Genomic DNA, 27256 nt, shown 5'->3' on the forward strand with positions numbered 1-27256 from the left:
GATTGCAACTCTAATATCTAATTATTCATTGGCTGTACAGTGGTACCTCTGGTTACGAACTTAATTCGTTCCGGAGGTCCGTTCTTAACCTGAAACCGTTCTTAACCTGAGGTACCACTTTAGCTAATGGGGCCTCCTATCACTGCCACACAATTGCTGTTCTCATCCTGGGGTAAAGTTCTTAACCCGAAGTCCTATTTCTGGGTTAGCGGAGTCTGTAATCCAAGGTGTTTGTAACCCGAGGTACCACTGTACAGACTTTGAGCTATTTGTAATTTTTTTTCTTATATGGCATGCACTTTTTTTACTTCGCACTTTACTTAAATCCCAGGTATTGGGGATTTATAATTATAATTATATTCCAAGGGGATTATCCAGGTTGTTATCATGACACATCTTTTGATAAAATGCTGTCATAAAGAATTCCGGAGCATGAACACACCCTTGAGTTATTTAAGTGATTCTAGGTTTTGCCTGTTCCTTCCCACCCCCACCCCCTAAGAATTGCAAATCTTGTGATCAGAGAGAACCATCCTGTTGGAGGGGGGAGCTGCCTTCCCTGAAGGGCTATTTCTTTATTTCTGAAGCTTTCATAGCTCTGATGCTGTACTTACTGTTAGTATATGCTCTCACCCCACAACCGGTTTGGGTGGGGAGGTGATGGCCTGCTTTCTAGCACGGATGCAAGGACTTAGACATCTACCACCATGACATTTTGTGTGGGGGCAAACGAGGTAGACAGTCTGGTTTGGTTTGGGTAGATGGTCCTGCAGTATCTTGTATTCATACAGTGAATAATCATGTAGCCTCCAAGGAACGAGGGGTGAGCAAGCACCTCTGATCTTGCCAAGAGTTGCTGGTTCACTTTCAGTTCACTTTAGCTTTGGACTTAACTGCTTGCTAGAGTAAACAAACTGGATACTGACTTGAATTCAGGAATGTTATTTCAGAGATCATGCAAAGAGGCTCTTACTGGGTGGTTTTGTGATTGTGTACCGTCTCATAATGAGAGCATCCACTTGTGGCGCACTCAGCCATGGAAATGAATGGCATTCGCACAAGAGAGCAATGCTGGTCTGTATATCTGCACTACCTTCCAATAGGGCTTGTACAGACCAGGAGCATTGCTGCGAATAGTTGTTACTAGAACTTTAGCTGGGATTGCGCTTGGTACTAATAAAGCCTCTATTCAGATTTCACATACATTCTGCTGGGCATATCCAACTCCTGTGAAACCTGAAATTCCCTGTTTATGGCCGTGTTGGGTAGCTGCACAAGCGTAATCCAGACGTGCTTTTTGTTGGCCTCAGCACTTGAACTGCTGCATTTGTTTACATGTTAAAAGGCTTAATCAAATATTAAAGTGGCTGCAAGTGAGTCTGCACTCCATGACAACACTGGAAAAAGAATTCCCTAGCGACCTCGTTTTAGTACATACTGTGAGCACCTCTTTGTGTACACGCAAACAAACACACACAAGTTCCTTTGCTGAAAAACAAAACTACCCATATAGAATATATTTCTGGATTTTATGTGTGTGTATTATAATTCTCCTTTCTTTTTCTCCTTGCAGGTGCATTTTGCTGCCTCTTCTCGGAGCCAAGCCCCCTCAACAAAGTCTCTTCCTCCTTGTAGATTCCGTGGATGAGGGATGTAACATTGCAGAAGGTGACCAGACATCTACGGGCTTATCTGGAACTATAGCTGAGCTTCTAGCTAGTCACTATGAGGTTTTCCCTCCATGGTTGCTGCTCCTGTGCTCTGCCCGGAAGCAGAGCAAAGCTGTTACAAAAATGTTTACCGGTGAGTACAAATACCAACGAAAACTTAGCTGCTCCTTCACTTTTCGATCCTCATGTGTCAAATCCTTTTCTGAAATGTTTTACTCATCACTAAATTTCAGCAATCAACTTTCTGGAATCTCCATTTTCTTGGAGCCTTTACCCAGTTGACAGTGGTTATTGTACATAGTGCTGCATGGGTGTATCTACATGGATGCTGATATATTGTAAGGGATTTATTGTGCCGTTCTTCCCCAGTAAAAGAGTGCATGAAACATGACAGCATTGAAGACTTGAATCCACTAGTCTGGTGTGTGTGCAGCAATTTTTTTTCTGTCTAAAAATCTAGATTTGTCATCTTCTTTTCTGGGAGTCGAGGATTACCTTTTGCAAGCTCACTGTATGGGTGTAGCTGTATTTGATCCTGGGAGTATGCTGTTGGCAGACTATTGGGAATCTTCTACAACTTGTTGTTCCAGTCTTTGCTGAATTGTGAGATCATTTCATCACTCCGCTGCTATTGTTCATGGGATTTTTCTTAAACGTAGAGAAGCATAAACACTGGATTCCCAGCCTTCATGTGAAACCAGCTTGAAACCAGGCAGTGAGTGGAATAAAACTGCGGTTATAATAAAGCTTTAACAGTAAGAATAAATAGATTAAAAATCCCTTGTCTCTTCACCCTTACAGCAAAACTAGATGATGCATTTGGTTATGATAATTTGATTTTAAAAATTGATAAAGATTATTACAGTGTTACCTCGGGTTAAGAACTTAATTCATTCTGGAGGTCCATTCTTAACCTGAAACTGTTCTTAACCTGAAGCACCACTTTAGCTAATGGGGCCTCCTGCTGCCGCCACGCCGCCAGAGCACGATTTCTGTTCTCATCCTGAAGCAAAGTTCTTAACCTGAGGTACTATTTCTGGGTTAGCGGAGTCTGTAACATGAAGCGTCTGTAACCCGAGGTACCACTGTATTATTAATTTCTTAAAGGCATTAGTAATGCCACTGGCAACTTTACTCCTGGGGCAAGCAGGAACTTCAGGGGTGCTGTGTCTAAAGTGGGAGAGAGGAGAAGGGTTGAAACAGTCTGAATGCACCATAGTCAAAATCAAGAATGCCTCCCTATGTCTCTTTAGAGGAGATTTAAAAACTGAGGTGCATTTAATTGTGCAATCGCACAGTTAACATATGGTGTTAGACAGTGCTATTTTTGTAGAAAAAGAGGTGCTGGAACTCACCACAAATGCCAACCTTGTTCTCTTATAATGGCAGTGAGTTGCAGTGAGTGCTGGCTGAAAAAAGCCTTGGCGTTAGATATGGTGAAGTCTCATGTTGTGTGAGTGAACTTCTCCTTTCTCCCCTCCCAACCTGCAGTGCCTATGGTGAGAGGAAGTTCGTTGTGTTAGGAGAAATTGGTTCTGTTCTTGCAGTGGCGTCATTGGTTTCAGCCATATTGTCTAGTTCGACCCTAAAATCTCCTCTTTGGCCTCTGTGTGCCTTGCCAGCCTGTCCTCCATGGATGTCACTGGCTGATTTGTTCTGTCACCACGGGATGTTGCAGGACAGAGGGTGCAATGGTGCTTTGACTATCAATGACTTAAGTTGATTTGCTATCATAAAGAGTCCTGGGCAGTCATTATTATCATCATTTGTTATATGCCACCCTTCCTCCCATGGGAGCCCAGCAAAATATTTAAACAGTGCAATTTCAAATCAAATAAAAACATTTAAACGCAATCACATACCCTGGCAGTTATTTACTTCACGGTTGCCATAACCAGTATATCTAGGCCATCTCATACCTGCGTAAACGGGAATATCTTCACGTATTTCCAAAAAATCAGTTATGAGAGAGACAGGCACACCTCACCAGGGAGAGCAATTCCACAAACGAGGAACCACCACATGCAAGGCCCGGTCCCGGGTCAATGCCAACTTGGTTGGCAGCAATGCAGGAGTCTTGGGCAAGGTGTCTGAGTGGTGAGTTGGACTTGACCTACTATAACAGGAGTTCTGGATCTATGAATGACTTTTGTCAAACTTAACTTGAGCTATCATTACCTGTATGCCAAGAGCTTTTGAACGGCGCCGTGTTTGAGTGAATTTCTTGAGCAGTTTCAGATCCTTTCAGTGAAAAGTGACAGGTTCCCTTTGCTGTTTAGGCATACAATTGTACCTTGTTGATAAGCATAGTAGCTTCTGCAGGGCCCGCAATCCATCTGATAACAGCTTCCTTGAATGGAATATTTTATTAGCCCATGTGGATGTTTGAAAAGAAGGTGTGAACTTGAAAGCGTACAGCTACTGCATTTTTGCTTTGCATCTCATTTCACTTTTTCATCTTTGAAGTATTCTTTTCCCTCCAACTCCCCCTGCCCCCAAAGGTATGAAAGGTTACAGGGAAAAATGAATGAATTATGCTTCAGGGGCGCATCTTTCATTTCTTCAACCTTCGTATAACAGCCTCACCCACTGAATCTGGTTGCTCCTGATACTTGCTATAGGCACATCATTCAGGGTTGGAGCTGATCTTTCAGTCTCTGATAAAAAGATCTTGTTTCATAATTGATTTAAATCCTTTTCCCCTTCACTATTTCATATATTTCTAAAAAAAGAGGCATGCAAATTTGGTTGATTCACTTAATCTAATTCACAAGTTAATGGAGCGTGTGTAGTGTCTTGTATATACCATATTTTTTGCTCTATAAGACTCACTTTTTCCCCTCCTAAAAAATAGGGGTGGGGATGTGTGTGCTTCTTATGGAGCGAATGCAGGCTGCACAGCTATCCCAGAAGCCAGAACAACAAGAGGGATTGCTGCTTTTGCTGCGCAGCGATCCCTCTTGCTGTTCTGGCTTCTGGGATTCAGAATATTTTTTTTCTTGTTTTCCTCCTCTAAAAACTAGGTGCATCTTATGGTCTGGTGCGTCTTATAGAGCAAAAAATACGGTAATTTTATACATGCACAATAGGCTTTTTCTTATAAGTAGCTGCAGCAGCCATGATTGCTTTCCTCTGTAGCCTGAGAATAAATACGTGCATTTGCACTGTGAGCAGCATTGTCCTCTCCTCTTTTCAGTATTTTCTTTTTTGTTCCTCCTGCTGCTGCTCCCGTATTGCATAATTCTCCTGCCTTCCCTCGATCCATTTCAGATATGTTGCTTCTTCCATCCAATGTGTACACATGTGTCTTTGTTTAAGACAACTGAAGGTCGAGAACTTTCCAGAAGTATGTTAGTATGTAGTTGGTTACTGGGTGGAGCAGTTTATTTTCAGAAGATGAAAAGGGAAGGTTCCCCTTCTTTATAGGCAAACACACTCATAATTTTGAGTAGTGAACAAATTGCAGAGCGAAGGCAATTTGAAATATAACTTTTGCATAGTTTTCATAGCATGTATTTTACAGCATGCATTTTTGTCCCTTGCAAGAGGAAAGGATCATAGCTCAGCAACAAAGGAGGAGGAGGGAGGAATTCATTTGGTCTGTTTTTCTCAGAAGACCAGTCTGATATGATGATGCCGAATTTGCTTGTGGGTCGGAATGCAACTCCTATTCACGTTGCTCTCTTCTTTCTGTCATTTTTGCAATGCATACCTCGGGTTGAATTTGCTTCAGGTTGAGCGCTTTCGGGTTGCGCTCCGCGACAACCTGGAAGTAACAGAGCGCGTTACTTCCAGGTTTCGCTGCATGCGCAGACGCTCAAAATGACATCATGCGCGGAAGCGGCAAAACACGGCACTCACAGACGCGCCGTCACATCTTACGTTACATTCAGGATGCGAACGGGGCTCCGGAACGGATCCTGTTCTCATCCCGAGGTACCACTGTAGATGCATTTTATTTATTTTCAAAGCATTGAGAGGTACATATTTTCTGTTAAAAAAAAAGTGCTTACAAAATGCATGCCATTTAAATGTTTTGTGGATTCTGAAAAAAGAAATGCACACAAAACAGAACGCAATGAAGCTACAATTGAATGCCAGTGAGACCAAATGGAACAGAGTGGCCTGTACAGCCCCACTTACTTTACCTCTAGATTTCCCAGATTCTTGTCACCACCATAAAACACTGCCTAAATATTGGAAATATACAGACAAAGAAAAATCAAAACAACCTGTGGGCTGAAAAGTCACCTACAAATAGGAAGATAGCTATGTACAAGAAGTGACAGTTTTAGACAACACATTCTCAATATTTGGGATGTAAACCCAAGTACCTATGATGTGAACATATAAAAAGCTGTCATATCAAATTGGAACATCCGCCCACTGAGCATAGTATCATCTGCTCTGACTGACAAGTGTTATTCAGTGTCTCAAGTACAGAAAGCACATGAACTACCACTATGGATGGACTGAGAAGCACAATTCCCCCCCTGAGTTTTATGACAATGCATGGGATTCTGAGTGAAGACACTTCCTACATTAAAATTATTATGGAAATTATTAATAACATTAGCTGTAGCCAATGTCAAAACATTTTAGAAGTCATATTGATGGATTTGCACTGTCCAGTTGATATCAGTGAGGCTTAAGTGTTTAATCTTTCCTTGATTTTGCCTTCTTATTGAAAAATTACTTACTGTACTATGAATGCAGTAAATTAAGTTTGAGATTATGCAATTAACGTCTGTAACCCTTGGTAACAATTTTGTTCCAATTTGTGATCATTATGAATAAAAAATGATTAAGTTCAAAATATGTCCATTGAAATGAATGCTAGAAAAAGCATTTTGTACTTGACTGTAAGTGTTTATAAACAGTTGCAGTTTTAAAAAGAAGGCATTAAAATACCACCTGTGCCTCAAAGCCAAGTAGCTTCAATAAGCGTCTGATTCTAAAATACCTGAAGCTATTAATTTATCATGGTATACTTGCTTGCTTGCCAAGTGTCAAGTTTCTCAAAGGAAGTTATTTTTAGATGTTCATCCAACACATTTTTAGCAGGCAAATTCATTTTTACAATATTTCTGTTATTAGCTTGCCTTTTATTTTGGAAAAATAATCAAAGTTGCATCTAGACTATTTCTAAGCTGTCCAGATGCATTTTTAAAAACTATTGTTATTTTCACATTTCAGTCCTGCTAATAGGGACATCATAAAATACAGTGGTGCCCCGCAAGACGAATGCCTCGCAAGGCGGAAAACTCGCTAGACGAAAGAGTTTTCCGTTTTGGAGGTGCTTCGCAAAACGAATTTCCTATGGGCTTGCTTCGCAAGACGAAAATGTCTTGCGAGTTCCTGCGGGCTTTTTTCCCTTCCCCCCCTTTTTCTAAGCCGCTAAGCTGCTTATCCGCTTATCCGATAAGCCGATAAGCCGCTAATAGCGCTAAGCCGCTAATGGGCTTGCTTCGCAAGACAAAAAAACCGCTAGACGAAGAGACTCGCAGAACGGATTCTTTTCGTCTTGCGAGGCACCACTGTATGCTGCATGTTAGCTACTTAAAATAAATCTTTCTTAGCAGCGGCAACAAATGATGCTTAACAACTTTCCTGATAAGTAAAAAGATTTAACAGTTGAAACTAGCTAGCACTGTATTGGGAAGCGAGACAAAACGTTTTATTAAAGCTTTGGTACAGTTCCACCATGTTGGTAACTGCTAATTAAATTCCAGAATGGGGAGAAGAGACAGCAATACAGGTATTTTTCAGGGGCTTGTTCAGTGTGATGCAGTCATGTGGTCCCCTGTGTAATTCATTCAGCTGATCTACAGGAGCTTCACGGGACCAAATTAGCCAACCTACAAAACCATCATGTGGGTCTTCTTCTTCTTCTTCTTCTTCTTCTTCTTCTTCTTCTTCTTCTTCTTCTTCTTCTTCTTCTGCGATCACTCGTAGCCGAGTAAGATTGTTTTCCATAAACACAGTTTTAACAATGAGTCCATAGGTGACTGTGGAGGCCAATTTTGGATCCACACGTCCTTCCACAGTGGGGAGACATTGGTTTCCGGGCAGGAGTTGATCACGGTGTGGATATGCCAAGCATGCCTTCCTCTTAGCACATTTCTCCCTTGCATCCTGAGTTCGAGTGGGTAGGGTGTTTGTCAAAGCTGTGTAGAAGAGAGGAATTTCCTCATTTGAAGTGAGCATTTTCTTATGTGTACATGTATCAAAGGGTTCCACTTTACATGACTTATAAGACATTTTTCATTCCTTTGCCTGGTTGTTTTAATGGGGCACTTACTTCAGGGTTGACTGTTTTTAGAATGGTGGTGTGGTAGAAGTTTCTAGTATATTGGGAGAACTTCAGATATGAACTGTTTGGTCTTCATATGAAGCTGTTCTTTGGGTGCCCCACCTGAGAGCAAGAGAGCAGGGTGAGAGACTTGTTCTGTTGTGGCTCCCCATTTGTGAAATGTTCACAATTTGGTGCCAAGCTAAAACACTAAAAGTTTCCCAGGCATTTAACATATTATATGAGAAATATTATTTTCTGTCCATTGTTTTTGCTCAGTATGTTTATGGGCCATTATCATGGGTTTTCTTGATTTTATGCTATGCCTGTGGCTCTTAATCCTTAGTAAGTTACTTTTTTCTTTGTAAGTGACAAATGATGATCTGCCAACACCGGTGTAAAAACTGTATTGAGCCAGGAAGGAGTTCCATCCTTCACACGCAGCTGCCCTTTGCACTTAGGATGGAGGTAAGATTTGTGAGCAAGTCTCCAGGGCAAGCATGGCACACAGTACAGAATTTAAGGCTGTTATGCAAACAAAACATTACTGTGTGCTGTTTGCAGACTCTCTTGGGTCATTCACAGATCCCTGTGGAAATGCGGGCTCCCTCCACCAGAGATAAACTCTGCTGTTGTTTACATACTCACTTATCTTGAGATGAACAGCAAGGCCAATCAAAAGTCTTTGATTATTTCCAAGTTGATCTTTTTGCTTTGAATTCTTGGCTTCAGGATGGTGTCTGCATCTCCTAATCAAGTTAGGCTGACTTGAAGCAAGGTCAGAGGCTGTTATCCCAAGATAAGATCTCATGTAAACAAAGCAGGAAGGACAAAGAATGTTGCTAAAAGGCAAACATTCACATTTGAGAGAAGTTATTAATAGGGTCCCACAGGCTCTTCAAAACTCTTTCCCTCAAAATTTTCATTACTGTTTTGGGAGGGAGGCAGGGAGGAATATGTTATCCATCAAAGTTGCATTGCAGTATCAGTGCAGAAGGATCAGGCCAGCTGCATGCAACAAGTAGGATGATCTCATGAAATTATGTCGATAGAGTCCCTTAGCGATAAGAAATATTGATGCCAGCACCATGCATTTGCATGGTCATTTTTAAGATGACTGTGTTCAGGTTTTGTGTTCAGGCATTCGAAACAGATGGATTTCAAAAAGGATAAGTGCAAAGCACAAATGTGGAATTATTGCAGGAACTAGGACTATGCCTTGGCTCACTGCAGCCGAATTATATGAGATAAACTTAAATCTCAGATGCGTAGGATTGCTGCTGTGGTTGACTTTCTGGCACCTTTGTGGGGAAACGGTGTGGTGCTGCATATTTTTCTCCTGTAGAGCCGGACTAGATGATACACTAAATATGCTGTTGTGTTTAATGTCAGAGTTTTTTAATTATTTGAAAATAATTATTTAGATCTGTTATTATCTGGGTTCAGACCTGGCCATGGGACTGAGTCAGCTTTGGTTGCCCTGGTGGATGACCTTTACAGATAATAGAACCATGCTCCCCCATGTGATTCCCCTCCCTCGCCAGAGTTCTTGTAAAATGTCCAGCCTTTGCTTTCTTCAAAGGGAAGGCCACACACAATTGGATACAACCCCAATGCTTTTTCTGTAGGAAGGGGAAAGGTTTGTCATTGGAGTATACATAATAAAGCACATATGTTCAAGCACTACATATATGCTTCTCTTAATTACAGAGAGCAATAGTAGACGTGGGTAGCTGATCACCAGTTAAATGTGATTTGTCTACACAAAAGTCATAACATAGAAATCTGTTCCAGACAGCTTCATTGTTTGGTTCAGACAATGGCAGGAGATAAGTAGATAAACTGGAAGATGAAAACAAAGACACAAGAAAGCATGGTAGCAACATTGCTTGAAGAGCAACATATCTAATCTACCCAGAAAAGAACACAAATGAAAATTGCAAATGTAGACAGATAGTTCTTAGAGGTTTTGTGATGCATTAAACAGAATGGTTACGGAAGCCAAGAGGAGATTTTCCAAGTTAAAGCTTACTGTAGGAGAAGGCTAAAATTTTGCAATTCAATTATGACAATGACAAACTTTGAAAACAGCACCATTGCCTGAAGTGTTTAATATTATTCTGGCTGTAACATTAAAACGGCAGCAATTTCCTCACTAATGTGTATCTAATCTAACTGGCACATCTCCAGGGCTGAAGGGCAAATTTAGTTTCTCACCAGTGGAATGTTTTAAGACGGTGCAAATCCTTCCACACATCCCTTTTCTTTTCATTGGAAAGATTAACTATTGATAGGTGAATCAAGTGCTACCATTAATAAGGATCATAGAAACAACATCCTGCATTATATCATCTTGGCTCACTTTGTTTCCAAAGCACAAAGCAAAAGGGCCTTATATCAACCCAGACTATTTGTTCAAAGTGTTGGTCTGCTCTGATTGACAGTGGCTCTCCAAGCTTGTAGGCTGAAACTTTTCACATTACCTGGAAGTGCCAGACATGGATCCTGGGACATTTTACACAAAGCACACATGCTCCGCCATTGAACGATGGCACCGCACTCTGTTCTCCTTGCATAGTATCTATTTTAGAGGTATATTAGTTGTGGGTCACTGATATCTTAAACTGTGTGGCCTTAAGTTGCACTGAGCATTTGTGTACTGGAGTAGCCTTCATTCTGTTTGCAGCTGTTTTGATGAGAATGCCACTAAATGTACATATAGAGAACCCTCAGTGGGTCAGGCTATCAGTGGCTACTAGCCATAACAGCTATGTATTACCTGCTGTGTCAGTTGATATGCTTTTAAATGCCAGCTTATGGGAATCACAAATTGGGGGAGTGCTGTTGCACTCATGTCCTGCTTGCAGGAATCTGGCTGACCACTGTGAGAACAGGTTGCTGGTTTGATGGGCTTTTAGTCTGGTCCACCAGGTTCCTTGTGTACTCAGGTTGGTGGAGGGAAGAGAGTTCCCGAAACTTACTTCCATAGGCTTCTGCATTCTACCTCTAGAATCGAAGTATTGATGTGCAGAGGAAGAGGTTTATGCTCTTTGCATTGCTCTGCCCATGGACCTTTTTTCAGAGTAGGCATGGATTGTAAATATATAGATAGAGATACTTGGATTTACAATGTTTTGCTGAAATGCAAGCTCCAGTTGGATAAACTCTGTTTCACATGAAGAACACATGAAGATTTTAGTAACAAGGGCTTTAAAATGGGATGCTTGTTTTTGAAAGTGGCAGCCTGGCTGCTTTGAGTTGTGAAGCTCACTCATAATACCTTAAATGACAAATTCTCCAACCAGTGTATATAAAATATAACACTGGTCTATGATAAGTCCCTTTAGCACCCTCCAAACAGATAGAACGTCAACCTTCTCTGGTGAACAAGCTGCATGGATGCCTCATCCAATGAAATGTTGCCTCCGATGAAACTTTACAAATAAATGCATTCCAAGCAGCCATTTTCTATACAGTCATACCTCGGGTTGAATGCGCTTCGGGTTGAGTGCGTTTGCGTTGCGCTCCGCGGCAACCCGGAAGTAATGGAGCGCATTACTTCCGGGTTTCGTCGCTTGCGCATGCGCAGACGCTCAAAATGGCATCATGCGCAGAAGCGGTGAAAAGTGGCACGCGCATGCGCACGCAGATGTGCCTTGCTAGTTACGTTTGCTTCTGGGTGCGAACTGGGCTCCAGAACGGATCCCATTCATATCCAGAGGTACCACTGTATTCAAAAAATTGCATTTGAATGGGTTTTTAGAAGTTATAGCAGGCTGGGAAGTTCACTATATTTCAAAGGAATTGCATTCTAATTGTTTTGTGCCAGGTATAAATGTCAGCCTCTGTACACAATTCAAAAACTTAGTTAACCCTGTTCTGGCAACTTCTCTCGTATTCTGCTTCTGTGAATGTCCTCTGTGCACAGGCTGTTTTAACTTCAGTCCTCACTCAAATGGCCTTGTGTAAGGAGGGGCTTTGGTTTTCTGATTAATATTTCACTGCTGAGAGATTAGTTCCTTATGAGTAGGTATGCATAAAATGTTATTATAAATGTCTAATTCTACTTAGATCAGCTTAGCTTGGCAATGTAAATTATTCATACTTAAGGCACTGGAATATTGCCTCATCATTTAGATTACATATTTAAGATGCATTGAGTGAAGAAGAAATATGAACAAGGGTTGTTTGGAATTTTCCATAATGCATAGGATTAAGAGGCAAACAGATCCAAGATAATAAAATTCAGCATTGTAGTTCCCAAAACCAGCCTTGTTAGTCTGTTGTAAAAAGGAAAACAGCTTTGTGGCGCATTGAAGACACACAGATTTATCATGTCCTCAAAAGCTTATGCTGCTATAAATTTGTGTGCCTTCAAGGTGCCACAAGGCTCCTGTTTTGTTTTCACTGGTAAAGCATTTTTGTTAAAGACCAAAGGTGGTATTTTGTTCTTCATAGAATGCATACTGCCCATATACTTCTTAAAATGACCCAAGACCCCTGTGAGATGCCAGAAGCTAAATTTGGTATGGATTTGTTTACAGAGCTGGAAGCAAATTTAATAAATCAAGGAAATGGATTTTTGAGCTCCTGTTGGGGAAAAGATGATGTGCTGTAGGAAAAATCTAAACAATGCAGAAGTTCTGTCGTGAGATTGTAAGTTGTCTCTGCTGTTCCTGACTTGCTAAGTTCAAGAATTCGTGAGACAGGCTTTGCAACATAATGAGTTTTCCCATAATATTTTATCTTTATTGTCCATGCAAGCCTAATATAAGTGTGTGTGTTTTATGAGTTAGTCAGAAGCAGTTGGCAAGGAATCTTACATAATTTTGTTTAGACTTGTTTAGCGTCTAGATACATTCAACAAAATGCAAGATTGATTCAGAGTTCAAATCTGCCTGGCTATCAACTGGGTTGAGTGACATGAGAACAGCTAGGTGTGGCTGGGCGTAGTAGAGAGACTGTGAGCCTTTGCATGTGTATACCAAGCAATTTTATTTCAATATGTTAAGATACATTTTCAGGATGCTTCCAGGTGGACACATTTTCCGTCTTCCAGGTATACTAGATCTGAGTGCCAAACCATATAGGGATAATGCCAGTGCTGACTGTTGCTGAATCACAGTGGAAAACTGGTGGCTAGCTAGTCTAGCGTGGATGGTGAAGTTCAAATAAGGGATTGGAATATATACACACACACACATCCAGCAACTCCTGCTTGTTACCTTATTGTCTTCTGGTTTTGCTGTCCGTTAGCTGTCATAAACAAAGTGACATGTATGTACAGTTGTACCTTGAAAGTTGAACAGCTTAGTTCCCGAACGTTTTGGCTCCTGAACGTTGCAAACCCAGAAGTGACTGATCTGGTCTGCAAACTATTTTTGGAAGCTGAAGATTCGACAGGGCTTCCGCAGCTTCAGGAAGCCGCACTTTGGTTTTCGAATGTTTTGGAAGTCGAAAAGACTTCTGGAACGGATTCTGCTCAATTTCCAAGGTACGACTGTATTACTGAAAAGAAAAAGAAACAAAAGTTGTGCCTCTTAACTTTGTACAATAAACTACATTCCTGCCAAGCAAGAAGTGTTTTCACAGTTCAGTGACATTTTCTAGACAGGCAGAAACTCTGGAGGAGAGTGTGGAGAAGGCTGGTTAGGGGTGTGTAGCCTAGAAGAGGGAGGGGATGTGGCCTCAGGAGTATCCCAGGAGTCTGAGACCTGCATCTCCATCCCTGCTGTATACAGATTAGGTAAAGGTAAAGGTACCCCTGCCCGTTCGGGCCAGTCTTGCCAGACTCTAGGGTTGTGTGCTCATCTCACTCTATAGGCCGAGAGCCAGCGCTGTCCGCAGACACTTCCGGGTCACGTGGCCAGTGTGACAAGCTGCATCTGGCGAGCCAGCGCAGCACACGGAACGCCATTTACCTTCCCGCTGGTAAGCGGTCCCTATTTATCTACTTGCACCCGGAGGTGCTTTCAAACTGCTAGGTTGGCAGGCGCTGGGACCGAACGATGGGAGCGCACCCCGCCGCTGGGATTCGAACCGCCGACCATGCGATCGGCAGGTCCTAGGCGCTGAGGTTTTACCCACAGCGCCACCCGCGTCCCTGTATACAGATTAGGCCTTGGCAAACAGTTGGTGAATATTTATCTTAGAGAGTTCTCATGCTTCCCCAGAAGTATTTAGTGATGGAGCGGCTGTTTGCTATTCCATGCCGTGAAAAATGTCTTCTGAATCGTACGTGCCCATTCTGTCACTTTGCTTGTCCATACATTGTTAAGGATTTCCAGTAGCCAACAACATAAAGTAGGTTAGCAAATTATCTTGTCTTTAGATGATTAATGTAAGGTATTAGATTTATGATCTTGTCCTTGGAGTATTGAACACTAAAGGGCTTGGGAGAAATGATAAATCTTCAGAGGACACCCTTTCAACTCCTGGATTCGGTGACTTCTCCTGGAATGTTGTCGTGATAGCATGGTTCCGCTATGTCGAAGTGCTACTTTAGTTCCATTAAAATTGCATAAGTAGCCTGTGTTGTGCATCTTCATTTTCAAAATCAAATGCTTAATTGCATTTCACTTCTGGCATGATCACAGTTAACAGAATAAAAGCTGGAGTCTGTTTGTGTTGCACAGTCAGGGGAAGATTTAGGCTACAGATTTAGGCTTTGGGCAAGCCCCTCTCTTACTTGTGTGAATGTGTGAAGTCACATGTAGGGTAGATGGTCATGGCTTACCCAAACTGGGGAGGCTGCCAGGCCCATATTGGCCTGTGCTCCAGACATTCCCCAACCTTTGACCAAATGCACAAACTGTGGTTATCAGGTAGCAAGTGCTTATCAGAAAGCAGCTGACAGTGGACACATGTGGCTGATAATCTCTCCCAAAATTTTGGAGTGATTGCCTGTTTCTATCCAGAATCAAATTGTCCCTTCATAACTTGTTTGCTGCATGTTTGTGAATCCACCCAGCCTTGGACCTCTGCTGTGTTTGGACACTGTAAATTCCAGCAGTCAGCACAACAGCTGTAAAAATCTCTCGTGTCCCTTAGTATTACTGCAGCACTCTTGCCCATAGGACTTGAGCATTCCAGCTGGATTCCTTCATCCCATTATACCCCAAAAGAAGGTTTATTGGAAAGTGGAGCACTTTGATCCCAGAGTGCTGTAAACACAATAAACATGACTCAAAACAATTGCAACCTAACTATTATAGCCCCCTGGATACATGGTTTAAACTGGGGTGGACTGTTGATCATTTAACAGCTTTCACCCACAATATAATTTGGCCTTATTGACCATCGTAAGTTGAAACCCACAGATCGTTAGCGATTAGGTGACTCTCAGGAACAGTATGCAAATTACTAACCAGAACAGCTGAAGTTAGTTGATTGCAAAAAGAGAGCTGAGGTTGCAATAGCTATATAAAAGCAGTCTTAAATTCATCCACTTGAAATTTTGCTGTTACTTTCATTCTGGAACTGGTTCCAGAAAAGTACGTGCAGACTGTGTAATGTTTTCTAAGTCTGAAAAAAAAAAAGGTTCTTGGAGGAATGCCAAAACCAGACACTATTTCCAAGGGCAAACAGCAACACTGAGCTCATATCTTCAAATCAAACACCATATTCTGTCCTTCTGCTACATCAGATACAGGAAATCTTTTGCCCTCCAGATATTGGTGAACTACAATTCGCATTATTCCTGGTCATTGTCCATGCTTGTAGAGGCTGATGGGAGTGATGGTTCAGCAACATGTAGGTGGCACATATGTACTACATTCTTGTGACTAGGTAGACCTTTTCAATGGCATCTCCCTTTCACTTTTTTAGGAGAATAGCATTTCTACCGTCTTGAGAACAACAAAAATACAATGAGCGATTATAAGCTTGTTTGCAACTAAATTTCAGAAAAACTTACTTTCCTCCCCTCTTTCCTTTTTTCTTATAGGCTTTCGAAAGATAAGCCTTGATGATCTCCGAAAGGCTTACATCGTGAAAGATGTCCAACAGTATATTCTTCATCGCTTAGATCAAGAAGAAGCACTGAGACAACATCTCACAAAAGAAACTGCAGAAATGTTGAATCAGCTTCACATTAAAAGCAGTGGATGTTTTCTGTATCTTGAGCGTGTCCTAGATGGAGTAGTGGAAAACTTTATCATGTTACGAGAAATCCGCGATATCCCTGGGACACTCAACGGCCTCTATCTTTGGCTTTGTCAAAGACTTTTTGTGAGAAAACAGTTTGCAAAGGTCCAACCTATCCTGAATGTAATCCTTGCTGCTTGCAGGCCACTAACTACAGTTGAATTGTTCCATGCAGTATGGACCAAAAACATGGCATTATCTATGGAGGACTTCCAGCGTAAGCTAGATGTTCTGTCGAAAGTTCTTGTCGATGGTCTCGGAAACACAAAGATCCTTTTTCACTACAGCTTTGCAGAATGGCTGTTGGATGTAAAGCACTGTACACAAAAATATTTGTGCAACGCAGCAGAAGGGCACAGAATGCTTGCAATGAGTTACACCTGTCGAGCCAAGGATTTATCGCCTCTGGAGGCTCAAGAATTTGCTTTGCACCTAATTGATTCCAACTTGCAACTGGAAACCTCTGAACTGGCTTTGTGGATGATCTGGAATGGTACGCCTGTCAAAGACTCTTTGTCAACGTTGATCCCCAAAGAACAAGAAGTTTTACAGTTGCTGGTAAAAGCCGGTGCTCATGTCAACAGTGAGGACGATCGGACATCTTGCATTGTACGGCAGGCTTTGGAAAGAGAAGATTCTATTCGGACTCTATTGGATAATGGTGCTTCGGTAAACCAGTGTGACTCGAATGGTAGAACACTCTTGGCTAACGCTGCATATAGTGGCAATCTTGATGTAGTCAATCTGCTAGTTTCCAGAGGAGCAGATTTAGAGATTGAAGACACGCATGGGCAGACCGCACTTACTCTAGCTGCTCGGCAGGGCCACACCAAAGTTGTCAACTGTTTGATTGGGTGCGGTGCTAACATAAATCACACGGACCATGATGGGTGGACAGCCCTGCGATCGGCAGCTTGGGGCGGGCATACCGAGGTGGTTTCTGCACTCCTCTATGCTGGAGTAAAAGTAGACTGTGCAGACGCTGACAGTCGGACAGCCTTGAGAGCAGCAGCTTGGGGAGGCCATGAAGATATCGTGCTGAATCTGTTGCAACATGGGGCTGAGGTCAACAAAGCGGATAATGAAGGTAGAACTGCTTTAATTGCAGCAGCATACATGGGGCATAAAGAGATTGTGGAGCATCTGTTGGACCACGGAGCAGAAGTAAACCATGAGGATGTGGATGGAAGGACGGCCCTCTCTGTTGCTGCTCTTTGTGTACCTGCCAGTAAAGGACATGCTTCAGTTGTGAGCCTTTTAATTGACCGGGGTGCTGAGGTGGACCATTGTGACAAAGATGGCATGACCCCACTGCTAGTGGCAGCCTACGAAGGACATGTAGATGTTGTGGATTTGCTTCTGGAAGGCGGAGCAGATGTAGACCATACGGACAACAATGGCCGCACTCCTCTTCTTGCTGCAGCTTCCATGGGCCATGCATCAGTTGTAAATACTCTTTTGTTTTGGGGGGCAGCTGTGGATAGCATTGATAGTGAAGGACGGACGGTTCTTAGTATAGCCTCTGCACAAGGCAATGTTGAAGTAGTACGGACTCTGCTGGATAGAGGGCTGGATGAGAATCATAGGGACGATGCAGGATGGACACCTTTGCACATGGCAGCTTTTGAAGGACACAGGTTGATATGTGAAGCACTTATAGAACAAGGTGCTCGAACAAATGAAATTGATAATGACGGGCGCATAGCCTTCATATTGGCTGCCCAGGAAGGTCACTATGATTGTGTGCAGACCTTGCTGGAAAACAAATCTAACATTGATCACAGGGGCTATGATGGGAGAAATGCTCTCCGTGTTGCTGCTTTAGAAGGCCATAGAGACATTGTTGAGCTACTCTTCAGTCACGGGGCTGATGTGAATTACAAAGATGCTGATGGCCGGCCAACGCTTTATATCTTGGCTCTAGAAAACCAGCTAACAATGGCTGAGTATTTTTTAGAAAATGGTGCAAATGTCGAAGCCAGTGATGCTGAAGGAAGGACAGCGCTCCATGTTTCCTGCTGGCAGGGCCATGTGGAGATGGTACAGATGCTGATAACGTACCATGCTGATGTGAATGCCGCAGACAATGAGAAACGCTCAGCTTTGCAGTCTGCAGCGTGGCAGGGCCATGTCAAAGTAGTTCAGCTTTTGATAGAGCGTGGGGCCCTAGTGGACCATACGTGCAATCAGGGTGCTACTGCACTCTGCATTGCAGCCCAAGAAGGGCACATCGATGTTGTGCAGATATTACTGGAGCATGGTGCTGATCCAAATCATGCGGATCAATTTGGGCGCACAGCTATGCGCGTAGCTGCAAAAAATGGACACACGCAGATAATTAAATTACTGGAAAAATATGGTGCTTCTACTCTAAATGGCTGCACTCCTTCCCCGGTCCATACAATGGAACAAAAACCTTTGCAGTCGGCATCTTCAAAGATGCAATCCTTAACCATAAAATCCAATAGTTCGGGGAGCACTGGTGGGGGAGATACGCAGCCTGCTTTGCGTGGCTTGTCTAATGGGCCAGCTCATGCCTTTAGTTCTCCTTCTGAATCTCCCGATTCGACAGTTGATCGGCAGAAGTCCTCCTTATCCAATAATTCATTAAAAAGCTCAAAAAACTCTTCTCTACGCACAACTTCATCTACAGCAACTGCCCAGACAGTACCGATCGACAGCTTCCACAGTATGTCCTTTACGGAACAGATACAGCAGCATTCGTTACCCCGCAGTAGAAGTAGGCAGTCTATTGTTTCTCCTTCCTCTACAACTCATTCCTTAAGTCAGAATCATAGTTCGCCAAACAGCGAATTTGAATGGAGCCAGGTGAAGCCCAGCTTGAAATCCACAAAAGCCAGCAAAACGGGGAAAACGGAGAATTCCAACAAATCCGGGTCTGCTGGGAAAAAGGTGAAACAGAGCACCTCCTCTCAACCAAAAGTCCTTGAATATGAAATGACTCAGTTTGATAAAAGGATACCTGTTGCCAAATGTGGGGCCGGCGTGCCCCTTAAATCAATGCCTAGTGACACTCAGTGTAAAATTTTAGTCCCTCCAGCCCATCAGGAAGTTTGCCGGTCTCAACAGCAGTTCCTGATCCACCAACAAAGTGGGGAGCAGAAAAAGAGAAATGGAATAATGACTAATCCAAACTACCACCTTCAGAGCAATCAGGTTTTTCTTGGCAGAGTTTCTGTCCCACGAACAGTACAGGACCGAGGGCATCAGGAGGTTTTGGAAGGCTATCCTTCTGCAGAGACGGAGCTGAGCCTTAAGCAAGCCTTAAAACTTCAAATTGAGGGGAATGACCCAAGCTTCAACTATAAGAAGGAAACACCATTGTAAGAGGTGAGGCACTTTCAGCAGGGTGGCAATGCAAATAGGCATCAAAAGCTAAGGGGGAGAAGACTTCATGTCCTTACCAATGACCATTGTGCAAGAGGATTGGAGGCAGGGGGCAGCCAGATCAGTACCTTACATGCTCATGGTGTTAACAGGCCAGAGGCGTCCCATGTAAGTCTCATCATATTGCATCCACATTGATAACAATAGTCTTCTCTCCAATGCCTCTGCACAACTCCCACCAATAAGAGTGTGGGGTCGTGTAGCTCAGTTTCTGCTCAAAAGCACTGACTGATAACTGTCTGGCACACCAATCTGTCAGCCACCTCTGACCAATTTCTGGATGCTATGTGTGCATTTAAATTATTAATAATAATAATAATAATAATAATAATAATAATAATAATAATAACATGAGCTATTTGATGCGTATGCTTCACGTATATTTTAAGAAAATGAATTTTATCTCATATTGAATGGCCAAGCTACGATTGTTATTGAAGCTGTACTGCTTGGCATGGTGCTGTTTATGGAAGCAGCATAATAACATGCTATCTGACCCTGGGTGTGTTATCATTTCAAACTTGGTCCCTGCAAAAGAAAATGCATAAGCAAATTTAAGGTACAAGATTTTCAGTGATCACGAATGCATCAGATAGATTGCCACATACAGCAGCTTATTCATAGTTTTGAGATGATCTACTTAGAATGTAACAATTTTATGTTTTGTTTTCTTTTTGTTTTCAAGGCAGCTCCATGACACCATGAATAAAATGAAGAGTTTCTGCCTGGAATGTTTTGTCACCCGGGCTGGAATCAAAGCATGTCTTGCTTGTCGAACCACATGGAAAATTACGAATGTGATCACTGCAGTACAGTTACCTTGAGTACTGTAATGTGCCTAAAGAAAAAAAAAATAAGGCTGCCTTCTTAAATGTAACCTTCTGTGCTTCAGAAAAAAATTATTTTGTGTACTTTGTACTTACTACACAGAATAAGCACTTTCTTTTCTTCCTCAGTAGCAGAACAAGATATGTTGTATTTCCACTCACACAGCTGAAAAGTTGTTAAGAGCTAGAAATTTGAGTTCTCTGTTCCAGAAGGCTTTATCAGTGTAAATGTGCCACAGTGGACTTTGTGACAAACAGCAATGCTTTCTGTATTTATTTTACATTCATGTGCAAAAGAAACTCTGCACACAGTCAAACAGACAATGAATGTTCAATGTCACCTCAAAGACTAAGGGAACCCCTCCTCCATTGACCCAAGCTAGAGTTCCCGTTAATGATTTGAACCCACTTCTAGAAGTGTTGCGGCGTACTTTTGGTGTAGGACTTTAGGTGCCATTAGACTTTTTGTTGTTTTGCTGCAGGGTCCACCATGATCAAAATCCACATAAAAGACCTCATCTGTCCTCAGAGAGTACTCTCTGCATGGAGAATAGGTAATGTGAATTGGCCCATCCCCAGATAACAGCCACAGCAGCAGGCGACACCACCTGTGGTAGCTCAGAAATCACAACTGCAGTCTCAGACATCAGTGTCTGAGGCTGTGGAGAATCTGGTTTATGCATTGCATTCTGTATCTGCTCGTGGGAGCGTAAAGCAACAGAAGCCACAGCAAACATGTAACGTGGGGCAGATTTTGAATATGTAAACTGGCTCAAAACACAAGCTACTCTTCTGTACACGTAAAATCACATTTGCATTGCTGTAATGTACAGTTGGTTTTCTGTGTTGTTCAGATGTTTCTCATAAGGAAAGCAACTCTTGTGACGGTATTGGCTAACTTCAGTACTTACCTTCAGCCTGGGGTGGAGTACGACAGTGCAATTTATTGGGTCCTTTCTCTGCTACTTGTTTTGAAGGTGGTTTATGAAGGAACAGTTCTTCAGCATCGAGGCCAGTTTTCATACTACCCACTTAAATGATGGTAACTATTTAAATTCGTTAGCTGCTTTCTCTTGCCCAGGGCAACTCAAAGTCACTTATCTGGTTTTGCTTATGAGCATATGAAATAGCTCCAGGTGGAGTCAGGTCTTAGGTCCCTTAAGTCCAGCACTGTATGTTCCCAGCCCTGTAACAGAGATCCTTTAACTCAGGGGTGAGGAGCCTCTGGTCCTTCAGACATCCCATTCCCATCATTCCCAGTCAGCATGGCCAATGGTGTGGTAGTCCAAGAACATAGGGAAGCCCAGTTTCTCTATCCCTGCATTATCTAAAAGTGCAAGGGATTCGATATGGACCCTTCTACATGTAAAACAGGAGTGGGGAATCATTAGCGTCTGGCAGGCCAGATTTTTTATCTCCCCCACTCCATCAGGCCTATCTTGATCAGGAATGATGGGAGCTGCAGTCTTAATATCTGGAGAGCCAAAGGTTCCCCATTCTTGACCTAAGTACGGAGGTAAAAATGTTGCTGGGTAAGAGTGTCAAATCATTACTCCCAACTTGCTCTGAACTTAAGTACTGGATATTTTCAACACTGCACAAGAATATAGCTCTTCTTTCATGTTAGATGTATTGATCTGTAGAAAGACATCCCTAAAGGCTGCCTTTCTCTCTGGATCTCGGCTGTCGCTGAGATTATATTTATTTGTTTATTTGTGTGTTTTTAAATTACAGTATGTACCTTGTGACTAGATGGTGAAATTTCTGGCCATTTTCACAAGAAGGCTACGCATTGCAGAAGTCTTCATGATTTTCAGCAGACTATAATCTTAATGTCTCTAAAAGAGCTGGTGGTGGTAACATGCCCAAACGCAGACACCAGCTATAGGAAGGTCAGCTGAAAAGTGCTACCTTTCAGATAATTAAAATAAAAGTTCCTGCACATTTTCAGAAACGCTTAGGAATGCAGCATGTGTTTCTCTGTTTAAAAATATCCATTTGACAAGAGTGTGAGATTGTTCCGCATTGCTTTAATGTATGATTTTTAAAAAATATATTGGCTTTTGTGGCCTCTCTCTCAAAAAAAGGTAAAATTAATCACCCTGAATTATTGGCAGGTCTGTCTTCTTTGCAATTGTGAATTGATGTGTGTGGCTCAGTTCTGCTAAGCCATGACTTGGCAGGGCTGATCAGCTATAATGCAGCAGAATTCAAGACTTCTTACTTTTTTTCTCGTTTCACAAATCTCTGTATCTCTGGTTCTGCTTTCACCTTTCTTTTCCCTATATTATCCAAAATCATCCCTAGAGGAAACTAAAGAAAGTGTCACAATTCATAATTGGATACTAGGGAAAAGACTGATGAGCATTAATATCTGAACCATATGTGTGCCAGGGAAGTCACCTGAAAAGGGAATTGAATGGCAAATTTACCTGTCGAAACCTTAGCATCTTACACTATAGTGATACCCTTGTCATGCTCAGTATTGGGAAATGGCTTTGTTTTTACTTAAAGCATCATTTTCTCTTGTCAACTATGCTGCTATGCAAATGTCTGTTCATGCTCGTTATCCTCCATTGAAACTCTTCAAATAACATGGTGCACAGTTAAGACTTTTTTCTGGATTGGATTGTAAATAGCCTATAATGTACATTGAATTTCACATTGTAAAATTTTTATTTTATTTCTTGTATTATATTAAGCAAAAATCCTTATGTATATGAAAGTGCATAATAAATATATTTGCTTTTCAAGCAGACATTTGTTTTCAATTTGCTTGCTCCTTTTTCATCCTCTGCAAAACGATATTAGGTACAAAGGTACCAACATGCTTGGAAATGGGATTCTGTTAGGGATGTGGACACACAATGTGGTATCTTGTTACGATTTATTAGATTTATATACAGCCCTTCATCACAAGATCTCAGGGTGGTTCACAGAACAAAATACAGGATAAAAGTAAATAATTAAAACAGTAAAACAATAACTCCCCCTTTCTGCAGACACATTTAAAAAGCTGTAGAATATTAATATTCTATATTTATTCTATTCTATTCTATAATATTAATAGAATATTAATCGAAGGGATGCGGGTGGCGCTGTGGGTTAAACCACAGAGCCTAGGGCTTGCCAATCAGAAGGTTGGCGGTTCGAATCCCCGCGACGGGGTGGGCTCCCGTTGCTCGGTCCCTGCTCCTGCCAACCTAGCAGTTCGAAAGCACGTCAAAGTGCAGGTAGATAAATAGGTACCACTCCGGCGGGAAAGTAAACGCCATTTCCGTGTGTTGCTCTGGTTCGCCAGAAGCAGCTTAGTCATGCTGGCCACATGACCTGGAAGCTGTATGCCGGCTCCCTCGGCCAATAAAGCGAGATGAGCGGTGCACCCCTAGAGTTGGTCACGACTGGACCTAATGGTCAGGGGTCCCCTTTACCTTTACCTAGAATATTAATCAGCCCAAGATCTGGTTGAAGGGGACTGTTTTTGCTTGGTGCCTAAAAATATATATTGAAGACCCCAGGCCAACCTCCCTGAGGAGAGCATTCCACAAATGGAAAGCCACTACAGACAAGGCCCGTTGTTGTGTTGCCACCCTCAGGGACTCAAGTGAAGGAGGCACATGAAGAAAGACCTTGGGTGGTGATCACAAGGTCTGGGTTTGCTCATATGGAGAGAGGCAGTTCTTGAGGTATTGCAGTCCTGAGCCATTTAAGGCTTTATAGGTCAAAACCAGCACTTTGAATTGGGCCCACAAGCTAATTGGCAGCCAGTGCAGTCGGGCCCATATTGGTGTAGTATGCTCAAACCTTGTAAATATCTCTTTGTCTCTTATAAGCATCTTTTATTATGCGTATTAGGACAGCTTGACTTGTGAATTGCATTTGGGACTAGTTGGGAGAGTGAATTATGCGAAGCTTTTCAAAGTCCTTATGAACAACAGTAGTGAAAGCTTGAAATGGTTACAGATTCCAACTTTGCAATGCTGGAGAGAGTTCCAATGCCAGAAACTGGATACACAGTAGAAAAATCCTACACGTGTGCCAATGTTTTTATTATCTTCTGAGAAGTTTTATAGAAATTCTGTGAAGATTTTATCTGTCATTATAAACATGTTATAATGATCTGCATTGCACTGGTTCAAATCAAAGCTGGTGCCCATTGATAGCATATTTATATATCTATTGTCATCTGAGATGATAATAGGTTTTTGGGTATATATGTGATAGAGATTGTATAGTGTAATATTGTATAGTTATTTTCAGGACTTGCATTGAATTATTTTGCATGTTTCAAGAGAAATTCCATAGTTTATTTTGCATGATTGTTGTGTTATGGAGATTCCTCTAACGACCCAAGGGCCTGTCAGTATCCAAAATGAGTTATAAGACCAAAAGTGATTATTAAAAATTACTGAACTAACTCTGTGCTGGATTCATAGAGAACTTGCCTTAAGGCAGAGATTTCAGCACATTTACCAAACACAAGTCCCAATATGTTTACAAGTGTGCTCCAAAACTGAAGTAAAATTGTATTGAATTAATATGTGTCAGATGCATGATACAAAATCTGGGGGTTTTTATACCAAATATGGCTTTCATCCTCAGTTCCCCCTGCCCAGAGTTAACAAAACAAAAAACAAAAACCTGAAAATGAGTTATTGGTAGGAGCCCAATCTAAGCAAAGGCAAATGGCATCTAAGGAGGAAAGTGTTGATGGGTTTGAAAATGGAGCTCATTTCAAATGGAATGTTTAAGCAAATATGCCAAACAACCCACAGTTGTTCATACAGATGTTTTGAGTATCAGTAGTTTCTGATTTTGAATCACAAGAAAGCACAGTCAGACATCTACAGTCATATCTTGGAGGTCGAACGGAATCCATTCCAGAAGTCCATTCAACTTCCAAATGTTTGGAAACCAAAGCTCAGCTTCTGATTGGCTGCAGGAAGCTCCTGCAGCCAATTGGAAACCCCGTCGGATGTTCAGCTTCCAAAAATAGTTCACCAATCGAAACAGTCACTTATGGGTTTGCAGCATTCGGGAGCCAAAACGTTTCAAAACTAAGCTGTTCGAAAACTAAGGTACGACTGTATATCCTAAATGGCAGAGGGTAACGTAACTAGCCTGTTGTCCAAGGTGCTACACAAATCCTTTTGAGTAACTAGCTAGCCCTAGCTACATGATTTTTGTTGTACCATGACACATTTAAATGTGCAGCTCGGTGAGCTACCATATTTGCACTTACCTGTGAAGGGTTATGTCATTCTATGAAATGCACATTGGTGATGTGTGATGTGTGATGTTCTGGGACAAGGAGCCAAATTAGATTGGCTTGGATTTCCTTCCAGCTCTGATTAATTTTTAAACTTCACTTGTGTGCCGTGCCTTATTTACATAATTAAATAATCAATATATATATGGTAGACTCTAGAGGTGTGCTAATAATTTTCCTTGATGAGGTAGTTTTGCTTGTGGGGACTTGAGTACTCTGCACTTAATTTTTTTATATTGATTGAGGTGACTTGTAAATTATTCATCTAAATGCATACTCAATCTTGCAGAGACTTGGCAGAACAGAACAATTTGCTGGGAAATGGTGTGTGCCCTTAAAATGTTTTGCTTATATATGGAGAGAAGAAAATTAAATAGCTAATCCAGTGATCTGTTGTGAGGGTTATTGAAAACTACCACCACCAAGAAATCCAGGCTAATCCAGGTAGCCTGGAAGGTTCACTCCTTGTCATAGTCACAATATTTTAAAATTCAGTTCGCTATCTGCCCTTTCCAGAAGTGGTACTCATTAAAAATGGAAATTGCTGTAGATGACAAATACATAATGTGATAGCAAAAGGTGAAAAGTGGTGGAGAAATGGTTGCATTAACCTGCCTTGCATAGTTATGAATTCCTCTGGAAGACATATTACAGCAGAACTGTAGTTGGGAAATGTTCAAAGTCAATGTTACTAAAGTTTGGGGGGAATGCAAAGATTCCCCATCGTTCTGCCGGGACACTGAGGTCCAATGCCAAGGGCCTTCTAGCGGTTCCCTCACTGCGAGAAGCAAAGTTACAGGGAACCAGGCAGAGGGCCGTCTCAGTAGTGGCGCGCGCTCTGGAACACCCTCCCATCAGATGTCAAAGAGATAAACAACTACCTGACATTTAGAAGACAAATGAAGGCAGCCCTGTTCAGGGAAGTTTTTAATGTGTGATATTTTGATGTATTTTTAATCCTTGTTGGAAGCCAGCCAGATGGGCGGGTTAAAAAATGATAGATGATGATGATGATGATGATGATGATGATGATGATGATGATTATCAGATATCTTTTTTATCAAGGCCAAAAAACTAAATAATAACACAGAGCAGAAAGAGGGGAGCAGATGAAGACAAAAGAAGGAGAACTTCCCATTCTTCATCTGTCAGCCATATGTAAAAATTTATTCAACACATCCACTCCAGGATAACACCCACAAATCCACTTTCTATAAACCAATATTATCTTCAGTCCTCAAACCCAAATATTATGTTCATTTTCTTTTTCACACAAAAGCAGCCTCCAATCTTTAGTAAAAGTTGACAATGATTTTTCTCTGATTAAACACATCAACTTCACCATCTCAGCTAAGTCGAATAATTTTAACAACCATCCATGGTAGGTAATGATGAATCTTTTCATCTTTGTGCTGTAATCATATATTGAAAAAGTCCCGTAATCTTTTAAACTGTATATCCATAAGTCTCAGCAGGAACAGTTCTGGTTTCAGTTGAACATTAACTTTCAAAATCCTCTGTATCTGAGGATGTATTTGTATCCAATCTTTTAGCTTTTTTACACATCCACCAGGCATGATAAAATGTTCCTTCATGCTCCTGACACTTTCAACAAAGCATTTGGAACATTTTTGTACATTCTAAA

General features: G+C 41.7%; 1 protein-coding gene across 11 annotated transcripts in view; it reads left to right on the top strand.

The window, feature by feature from the left end:
* The window catches only part of ANKRD50 (ankyrin repeat domain containing 50), a 44068-nt gene extending 20955 nt beyond the window's left edge, over positions 1-23113 (top strand). For all 11 annotated transcript variants that reach the window (XM_083631588.1, XM_083631582.1, XM_083631583.1 and 8 more), the window contains 3 exons: positions 1574-1803; positions 15908-19458; positions 20201-23113. In XM_083631588.1, the coding sequence (XP_083487714.1) occupies positions 1574-1803; positions 15908-19455 (3778 nt within the window). In that variant the 3' untranslated portion in view covers positions 19456-19458; positions 20201-23113. The remainder of the gene's footprint in view (positions 1-1573; positions 1804-15907; positions 19459-20200) is intronic.
* Positions 23114-27256: the final 4143 nt, after the last annotated feature.

The sequence above is a fragment of the Podarcis filfolensis genome (assembly GCF_964270895.1).
Source record: "Podarcis filfolensis genome assembly, chromosome: 9".
In the NCBI taxonomy this organism is placed as follows: domain Eukaryota; kingdom Metazoa; phylum Chordata; class Lepidosauria; order Squamata; family Lacertidae; genus Podarcis; species Podarcis filfolensis.